We start from the raw sequence: 10,424 nt of genomic DNA on the forward strand, positions 1-10,424 counted from the left end.
CTATATTGGGACTAACTTTTTATCATGTCAACAACATCGTTTCATTCTTCGACCAAAGAGGTTGTGCCACTGAAGTGCTAATATTATTTGAAGTTATGTGCATGTTTTCCCAAGAGCTGTGACTTAGTGTGGGTGGAAAACGCAATTTCATATTTTATCATCAAAGAGCTGTGGTGAAGATCCTTGAACATCTTTGTTTCCAAATTTGTTCCTTTGAAGTCTCTTGCAGGTATTAAGCTTCACCATGGCTCTTTATGCCTGGTGTTGGCTTAATGGTTAGGGCGGCGGGCTTTGTATCCTCGGGTCCTGAGTTCAAATCCCGCTCACTGTTGAATTAATACCAGGTGGGGTTAACTCAGCCTGTCATCCTTCCGAGGTCGGCAAAATGGGTGCCAGCATGCTGGTATACTGTGTGGGAGTGGCGACCCATCCAGGATTGTGTCCAATAGCCAAGGAGACTGCTTAAGCAGCCCCAATGCTCTGCACAGAGTATAGTCCCAATCTCCTCCTCCATAGCTATTTGTCAATCGTGGCGTTAATGCCTCAGTGACACAATATCTCAGGTCAAAGGACAAAACATCATTGTTGTCATGGCAAAACTTCGTCCCTGTACATGGGATTTAAAGCGAGCTGTTTCTCGAGCTCAATAATTCAGACCATTAGAAGGCTGCTCAAATGTACAAGAAAATTTCTGGATTGCTTTTACTACACCAAGACATTTGCCTTGGAGAATTATAAATGAGTGATGGATGGAGTGTTGATATATTATCAAGGTAGGACATTTCCCATCATTTAAAAGGTCATGCTTTTTCCCTGGAATAGTCACAATGTAAGTGGTCACTTTGTAAATACTAGGTTGATGAATTTACTTGAGAGCTGTTGAACATTTAAACTCATTGATGACGATAGTTCAACTTGGAATTTTGGATTTAGTTGCTACTTGCAATACTGATGGGGCTTCTAGAATATAGGGGGCAGGGAGGTAGGGCATAGTTTGGGAGCTCAAACTTTGAGATTTTGTGATACATACAATGTGATCTTCAATGTAAAGTAATGCTTTGTGTGTCTGCTTTGAATCTGGGTGGTCGGTGGTGCAAACCCAACCCCAGCCTAGTCCAATCAAAGATTGTAAAATCGTATGTACTGCATCCTTGCTTGGTGCAAAGTATTTTAAAAAAAGATAGAGCATGCATAAACAACCATAGTCTGGCAATACAAGCACAGATTTCAATGGACCTAATGTCTTCCTGCATTTAAATTCCTTGTAAGGGAACTCATGTACTGTATTATTATTGTTATTATGATTAATATTATTAATATTAATGTCTACAACCAAGTTGGACCACACATTTCTTCCACTTGGCACTACACCAGATGGCAGTTTATCCTTTTTTATTGATTTTTACGAGAGATTGAGGCTCATGGAAGAGCTGAGTCTGATTCAGTTGATACTTTGATCCAATTCAGTTTCTAGTTGAACACAGGAACAGGCAGTTCCAAGGCAAGCATGCTACCACATAATCTAGCTATCATATAAGGCGAACGTGGTGTCTGTTTGCACGGTTGGCTGTCTCCCGTTTCCGGTGGCTACTGCCCGTGCTGCATTCAAAAAGGTGCGTGTGCAGGCAAAACTCAACATTTAACTAGAACGTACGAATTATACCAAATGAGATGTATTTTACACATTTAGATACAACATGGAATCACAGTTTGTTTATTAACAGTGCTTTATGATATAAACTGGGGATTATCATAAAGTTAAATAAACCATATCAGCGTTGTTAATAACAGTAACCTATACTGAAAGTCATTGAATAAAGGTTGCATGCAACGTGATAATTTAATTGAAGAAAAACTTAAATTTAGCATTGTGACCTAAAAATAACGCTTTATAATAAACTTCAAAGAGGTCCAAAATAACTATTTAATACTCGGTGCACTCGATGATGTAATTCCTTAAAGTTAGTGCGTCTGCTCTGAATCAAGGAGGTTGGCAGTTCAAACTCTGGCCAAGATGTTAATTATATGAAAGACTTTTAAAATGGTGTGTGTTGCTTCCTTGCTTGATGCTCAACAGTTAAAAAGGATAGAGCAGACACAAACTGTCAAAGGTTGGCAACAATCGTGCAGGCTTGATGGGCCGAATGGTCTCTTCCTATGTTGAGGAGTTCTTTGGAAGGGAAGTCATCTATTATATGTTGCGAACCATGGTGTCTGTCCGTGCATTCATCTGTCTCCCGGTTACGGTAGTAGCTTACTGCAATGCATTTCAAAAGCTGCTGATTGGTTATTTTGCATTTTCATTTCACCGTTGTTGATGCAATACAGTCAGTCACTTTATTGTCTCCTTCAATAATGTTTAAAATCAACATTAACTTTTGGATTAAAGTAGTTTTAATAGAGATATTCATGTAGTAACACAATTTAAAATAGCTGTATTTTGTCCTCTTTTTAGACAAATCCAAGCTCCACCGCCCAATAACGCACCACCTTTTTACGGTGGGTGGTATAATATAAGTAGATAAGAGCTTTAGCTCTGAGTGAAAAGAAGAGTGCCACACAGTTAACCTTTTTAAAGTCCATGAAATAATTTAAATCGATAGATTAACTCAAACTTTTCGCGTCACTGGGGATTGGGTACTTTTGCTGGTGAAGGATAATATGTAAACATGAGTGTTGGAGGACCTGCTTCAAAATGATGGGTTAATTCGGAAGCACTTTATGAGAGACGTAGAAGAAGAAGGAGAGTCAAAGGAATCAATCTGTTTGTTTATCACAATTTGCCTGTGTGACATTTACACTGTAACCAAAGTTCACGTCTCATTATCAATCGTATACAGTACTATTTGGGAAGTATCAAAGTTCAACAGCTCACAAAAATATAATGCTGTACACAATGCACTACATTTCCAAAAGTGTTGGGACAGCACATTCAAACTTAAAATGAACCCTTTCAACCTGCTTGTGCTTTATACAAGTGTCTTACTGTGATATTAATTTTTTTTTCATTCTAATCGATGATCGCAGTTTGTTTATTAACTTCAGCCTCGCTATACACACCATGAGCGAAGAGGGGGAGAATGTTAATGGGATATTCATTGCAGCCTTTTTAGATGTGAATTCCGAATAATATACAATAACACACAAAGAGGAAGATCAAAATAAATAAATAAATTAATTATTGGCCACCCCCCCCCTCCTCTCTTCCTTCTTTTGATCAAACTGGGGTACGTATTAGACACGAGCTATGCCAGGAAACAAACTCTCCTCGTGCATGTATGTACAGCATGTTATGTGCTGCTTGTGTATCATTGGTATCCCCGAAAAGACAATTGACGGACGGACACAGGCACACAAGCAGGCATGCCGAGACTGAGCTCCTTTTATATATTTGAATGAAGCTTATGGACTTTTTGGACAAAGTTGCACCACTGGCTTTGATGCCGTTCTCTGTTGAGTGTCTTTACGCTGCCCAGGGTGAAATTGCACTTTGCCATACCACATATGTATGTCTGTTATAGGGATTAGATCATGCAATGACATTGAAGATCCACAATGGCTTGCCCAGATCTCCTATTTGAACTCAATCAAACCACTCAGGGATGCCTTGGAATGCTGTTTGAGGATTATTATGACCAAAGCATAATTCACCACTGAACCTGCACTTGGTCTGATGGAGGAATGATGAAATTTGTGGCATGGGAGGGAGGGGGGAGGCCTTGTCAATAAAAAACAAGCGCTGTGTACTGACTCATGTCTCTTGGATTTTGGCAGCTTTTGGAGCGCTGGACACCACCCTGGCTCTGGCTCCCTCTTTAACTTCTTGTTTCCTGGACTGCTGAAGTTCTCAGCTTCCTGCACTCTTGACTATTTTCTGGTCCTTGGAGTGCTCAATCTTCACCAGATCTACACTCCCTTCATCGGGTGTCCTGGTTCTTCAGCAGCCGAGTATTTATCCCATGCATTCTGTCAATCATGCCTGATGTCCACCAACATTTGGTACAATGATTTCTGGACAGTGACTCCATTTTAGAAATCAAATAAGCAGAACCATGCCTATTTCCTTACTGTCTTAATAATCATGATAGAGTAATGTGGGGCATGACCCACCTCCCCCCACCCCTCCTCTCCATCCCCAATATAACATCCTCAGTGTTGGTCTGCGATAGAGCCCTCTGGTTGGCGGTATATATAGGTGGGGAATTTCAAATGAAAAACGTTCATTGCACAACACATTTGAGATGGAGCGGTACATGGATATTGGCAGGACCTGATGGTAGCTTGTGTGTGGATGGTGTTGATGTAACACAGGCATGATGGGCCAAATGGCCTCCTTCTGCACCAAAGTTTCTTATATACCATTGTATAAAACAAGAGCATGTGAGGAGGATGCATCTATACAAAGTGGGGTCCATTTTGTCTCAACCTTCCTGCCAGGGGGAATCTGGCATCACTTTGCTTTAAATTCTTGCGCATTTCAGCTTGAAAATTTGCTGCAATTTCAGGAGACTGTTGTACAAAACTGTTTCAATGAAGCAAAATTCTATGCTTGTCTGAGCTTACGGTATTACTCTTTTTTTTTTAGTTTTGGTCAAGATGATGTCACTGCTCACAAACGTTATCATTAGCAGTTTGTTTATTGTTACTTAAGAGTCCGATTTCTCGAGGATAGATTGATAATTATCTTCAACTTATTCATCAGCAGAAATAATGCACTGCAAAGTTGGTCAAAAAAATTAATTCTAGCTTTTCCCTCAAGGATGGCATCTTGTATGACATATCTCTCTTATAGCTGCAGTAGTCAACTTCCACTCTACATGAGGACAATAGGGTATGGATAGAGCACAGGGTGTCATACACACTTATAGTAGTTCTCAATGAGGTTGAACGCACGCTCCTCATTGAACTTTCGAGCACGCAGGAATCGCAGGAGGAATCCATCATCGTTTCTGGTGTGAAGGTCTGGCCGCATGGCGAGCTGCTCCCTCAGTGCTTGGATGGCAGCAGGACGTTTGGCAGGATCCTCATTTAACTCTACCAGTGCTTTTTTCTGCAGCTCTGGTGAGAGTTTGCACACGTACTTCTCCCGTACTGCAGCCATGACCCTGTGAGGAGAGACAATTTTGAGCGACATCTTACTCGACAACGATACTACACCACGTTTTTGATCTTCATTGCAATTGATATCAGTACTAAATGGTGACATAAAATTAAAATAACAGAAAGGTTGCTGAATGTTTTGGAAAAAAAATTTCACCTTCCTCAGACATCTTCAAAATATTGAAGTAATCAAACACCAGTTACATTAGTGTGAATTACAAGAAAGCACAGTAAAAGTTTCAAATTAGTAAATGTGTGAAATTAGTTTCCGTCAGCTTGTTCCCTTGCTTGAAAGTTTATCAGAGGGTTCAGAATGGCTCCAAGGAAGCAACTTTCAACAGAACAGCTTTAGATCCAAACTTGCTCAACTTATGCGACAGAAGAAAATCAAGTCAGCAGCTGACAAATGAAATGAGAGCTGGGCAACAGGCCTGATTATTAACATCTCGTCCAGCATTTTGCACAGAAGGCTGATTGTAGCAGGTTTCCATGGCAGAGATGCAGCAAAGAAACCAGTGCTGAGACCATAAAATCTGGTGAAAAGGTTGAAGTTTGCAAGGCAACACAAGGATTGGACGACCGAACAATTGAATCGGCTATTCTGGTCTGATGAATCAAGGTTTGAACTTTATGGATCTAAGAAACACCAACTTGTATGCTGAAGACCTGGAGAATGTTACAAAATGCAAAGTGTGCATGTTACTGCATCATGGCTTGCAGCTTATGGCGTCAGCGTCATGTCGTAGGGTCAGTGTGCTTCTTTGGTATATATGTATGTATTTATATATGTATATATATATATATGTATATATATATATATATGTATATATATATAGGGTGTCCCAAAAAATACACAAATGTTCATCTGCAAAGAGGATGGTCATAACATATATTTTTAAAAAAGATATATGGCTGGATAGAAAGCCGAAAGGTTGAAGTTTATTATACCAATGTCAATATTGCCACCAAAATCTAAATTTTGGTATAGAATCCTCGTTTTCTTTTAGACCACATGTTCGAGGTAGGCTCCACGTTGTCCGATCACTGCCTGCAAACGCGTTGTCATGTTCTCCATCACTTTGGGAAACGTTTCCTGAGGAATGATCTGGATTTCTCGGTGGATGTTTTCCTTCAGCTGATCAAGAGTCTGAGACCTAGGGTTTCCATAGATCCTTGAGATACCCCCACAAGAAGAAGTCTGGAGGAGTAAGGTCAGGGGAATACGGTGGCCACTCAACGTCTTCGTAGAGGGAGATAAAGCGGCCCTCAAAGTGTTGGTTGAGAAAACGCCTTGTTTCCCTGGCTGTATGGCACGGTGCCCCCATCCTGTTGGAACCACTGGGTTCTCATCTGGATCAGGTTGTTTCTCCTACGGGCCTGAGTACATTGCTCAGGCAGATAGAATTCCTGAATCATTTTGCAATAGTTCCTCTGGTTTACCATGCAAGTGCATCCCTGGTCATCTTCAAAGAAGTATGGACCAATTATCCCATACCAACCAACCGCCACCCACATGGTGACTTTGAGAACATATCGAGGCACCAGTTCAGTTGATGCATTACCAGGATTTTCAGTTCCCCAGTACCGAAAGTTTTGCTTGTTTACCTCCCCGGACAAGTGAGCATGGCATTCGTCCGTCATGTGAAGTTTTTTGAGGAAGTCTGCATCTTCCTTCAACTTTCTTGAGAACCAATTTGCAAAGTCGAGTAGTTTGCGTTTCTGTTGATCAGTAAGCACCGTTTCCGGTTGAATTTTGTATGGAAAGGCATGAATGTCTTGGCGAAGGATCCTCTGAACGGTGCTCCTATGAATGTTTATCTTGGCAGAAAGTCGTAGAATCGATTTTTTTTGGACTCGGAACGACCGCCTGTCTCACCATTTCCACATTTTCTTCACTACGACCTTTCCTCTTCCGACCACTGTGACCCTTGTGAAGGTCACAGATGGTTCCCACATTGGTAAACTTTGCGATGGTGCACTTTATTGTCCGAAAGTTTGGTGCATGGCGCAAGTGGATACCGAAATGTCTCGAGTAAAGACGTTGCACCTGTATGACACTTTTCGTCTGGTGCCAAAGTTCAACAATTTTCGTCCGTTGTTGTACGGTCAGTCTTGGCATTTTTCTGGTCATTGCTTGGCATCAAAATAAACTTCAGGGTCTCTGCAACAAGAAATGAAGCATTAGTGACAAAATTACTGCTTTTTTAGGATCAAACGAAGCATTTTAAAAGTTGTATATTTTTTTGGGACACCATACATATATATATATATATATATATGTATATATATTGTTACAGAAATGGCCCTTACGGGAATACTAAATATAGAATTAGCTCAGTTCCCCCATTAAATTCATGTATAGATAGGTTGTGTGGTATAAGGGACGATATGTGTGTGTCGGGAGGTGTAACAGACTGATTTTTGTTTGTGCTATGGTGGTGAAACGAGAGATCGCTATTATTCCTTCCTCATTCCGGAATAGGCCCCTCCCAGTCAGCTGAGAGGAGTGGCCGAGAGCGAAGGGTGCGGCCTGGACAGGAAGTGACGTGAAGGGGAGGAGCCTTTGGTCAGCGAGTCGCCGAGACAGACGTGTGTCGAAGGAGCTCGCGTGTCGAGGCGAGAGAGAAAAGAAAAAGGCAGTGGTGAATTGACCGGCAGAGAAAGCGGAACCTGCACATCGATTCACCTCACGACTCGAAGGAGAAAAGAAAAGGGGACGAAAGGAGTGCTGTGTGTGAGGAACGGCCGGGTTCTCGAGGCGTGCTCGGAGTCGCTTCGAGGCGAGCGAACGAAGGAGGCACCGTGTTGGGTCTGCCGGAAGAGACGCTGAACCGACCTGCACATCGGTGATTCGACCGAGAGAGGAACTGAGGTGACGAAGCGGGAGTCGGGCTTCGAGGCGGGAAGGCCGGAGAGGATACGCCGGAGCGTCTGACGGTCCTTGCTCACCTCACGGCTCGACACGTTGTGATCCGCCTGTGGAACTCGGACGTCGACTGAGACCTTGTATGGAGAACAGGCCAGGCCGGGATTTGTGTGCTGAACCCTGGAGAGAGATCGGCGATCTCGCATCGTCGACGTGGCGTGGAGCCGGAGCGCGCTGAGGAGAACCACGCACGCGGTGACTTGGGCGGGAACTGGAGTGCTGCACCGCCATTTATTGCTGCGCAGCACGTTCGAGCGGGAGTTCGAACCCGTGGAAACCCGCTGGTTTTTATGAGCGACCTTCGTGCTTTTGGGACACGGTCCTCTCGTCCATGAGCCATCACCAAGTACTCTGTCTTGTCCTGCATGCATGTTTGTTTGCACGTGTTGTATAAGGTATATTTCGTAGTAATCCCCTCGAAACCTATTAGCCGTGGTCCCCTAGTTAAGAACGGGTTGATTGTTAATAAAACCACTGTCGTGTTATTGCTTGTGTTGTGATCCCTGATGTCCCCAATAAATCTGGTTAAATCTGATGAAGTTGCCGCTATGGATTAATGTGTGTCACGTCGAGGAACGATCCGTTCGATTGGCAGGCAAGACCAAAATGGTTACAGACTGGTAGACTCCGCTTGGTCACTGACCAAGCCAGTCTGTAACTCGGGGTTCTATCCCCCCAACTGGTAAGGTACAGGATTATGTTGGTATCGCGATTAAAGACGCGTGACCTGAGGCCTGTGCCGAGCCGGCCGGCATTATAGACTCCCGGAGATGGTGGTGGCGAGGGTGGCACCAGGGACCGGGTCAGATTCCTGCCACCCCGGATCCGCAACAATATATATATATATATATATATATATATATATATATATATATATATATATATATATATATATATATATATATATATATATATATATATATATACTTGGAGTGTGATGAGCACTTTGCCGATCCGCATTGGACACAGTCAGACTACACCAAAGCGTCGCCTCCAACATGGAGGCCTCGGCCCGTTGACTGTGAAACAGACAAAGATTACATGGTCAACATCAGTTAAACGTCAAACGGAGCCACTTATCTGGATTTTTGGCTTATTTGCCCTCATCAAAGTGGACATTTCTTGTCATCCAAAGTGGATATCCTTGTCAAAGTGGACATCTCTCTGGCTATTATTAGAGAACCACCTCAACGCCGTCAAGTCTGGCATTTCACTCAAGCCGACTGGCAGGGTCTCCAAGCAGCCATCAAACTTACAGACTGGTCTCCGATCGCTACTTTCTCCAACATCAACTCATCCTGGGAATTCTTTCAAAGAAACTTGATGTTCCCCCATTAAATTCATGTTTCCCCATGATATATATTCAAAGAAACACCCCCTGCCTCAAAGAGTGCTTGTTTCAAAGAAAGAAACCTCATGCACAGATTTCTCCCCTCTCGTCTTCAGTTGTCCTACACTTCCTCCCGCCCTTGGTTCACTGAAGCTTGTGGCGAGGCAGTTGTCCTGAAACAACTTGCCTTTGCCTCATGGAAAGCAAACCCAACTTAGGGTAATCTCAGTTCCTTCTATAAAGCTCGGAACAAGTGTGTATCTACCCTCAGGAGAGCCAGAAAACAACATCTTTCTAAGCTCAAGTCTGAACTTTCAAACCTCTCTCCCTCCTCAAAATCCTGGTGGCGTCTAATCAAATCTGTTTCTGGTGTATGTTTCCCCTCCATCCCCTCCCTTACCTCAAATGGCCACACTGCTGATACCGCACGTGAAAAGGCTGAATGTCTAAACTCGGTGTTTGCATTGAAATCTTTTGTCAAAAACCCATCGCTTTCTCGACCCACCTTACCCAGTCACACCTAACTGTCCCTGGACTCTGTGTCCTTTATTCCTGACAAGGAGGAGAGCTTGCTGTCAAACCTCGACTCAGATTCTGCAACCGGTCCAGACGGCATCAGCCCACGTGTCCTAAAAACCTGCTCCTCTACTCTTGCTCATGCTCTCTCTGTTCTATTCACCCTCCCATTTGCTCAAGGTCATCTGCCATCTGCTTGGCAATCAGCAAACATTACTGCCCTGCATAAAAAGGTGCAAAAACATATCCCTGCAACTGCAGACCAATCAACCTTCTGCCAATCATCAGCAAGGTGATGGAATCCATCATCGCTTCAGACACTAAATCCTTCCTCTTCCCCAATGGCTTGATTTCCGATCATCAATTTGGTTTCAGACCAGGTTTCTCTACCCTGGATATGCTGCTTCTGCTCTCTCAACAATGGATGGAGGTCCTGAATGCCGGACATGAAATCAGAGCCATATCCCTAGACATATTGCCTGCTTCTGACATGGTCTGGCACCCTGCCCCACTCACCAAACTCTCTTCCTATGCTATCCAAGAACATCACCA

At 43.2% G+C, this 10,424-nt stretch overlaps 1 protein-coding gene across 4 annotated transcripts in view; it reads right to left on the reverse strand.

Annotated features, from left to right (window-relative positions):
• The window catches only part of LOC147017196 (alpha-tocopherol transfer protein-like), a 101,988-nt gene that overhangs the window by 19,748 nt on the left and 71,816 nt on the right, over nucleotides 1-10,424 (reverse strand). For all 4 annotated transcript variants that reach the window (XM_085846652.1, XM_085846654.1, XM_085846655.1 and 1 more), the window contains one exon: nucleotides 4,863-5,105. In XM_085846652.1, coding sequence (XP_085702778.1) covers nucleotides 4,863-5,105 — 243 coding nt within the window. The remainder of the gene's footprint in view (nucleotides 1-4,862; nucleotides 5,106-10,424) is intronic.

The sequence above is a fragment of the Eptatretus burgeri genome, chromosome 11 (genome assembly GCF_056783735.1).
Source record: "Eptatretus burgeri isolate ZD-2024b chromosome 11, Ebu_testis_v1, whole genome shotgun sequence".
NCBI classification, from domain to species: domain Eukaryota; kingdom Metazoa; phylum Chordata; class Myxini; order Myxiniformes; family Myxinidae; genus Eptatretus; species Eptatretus burgeri.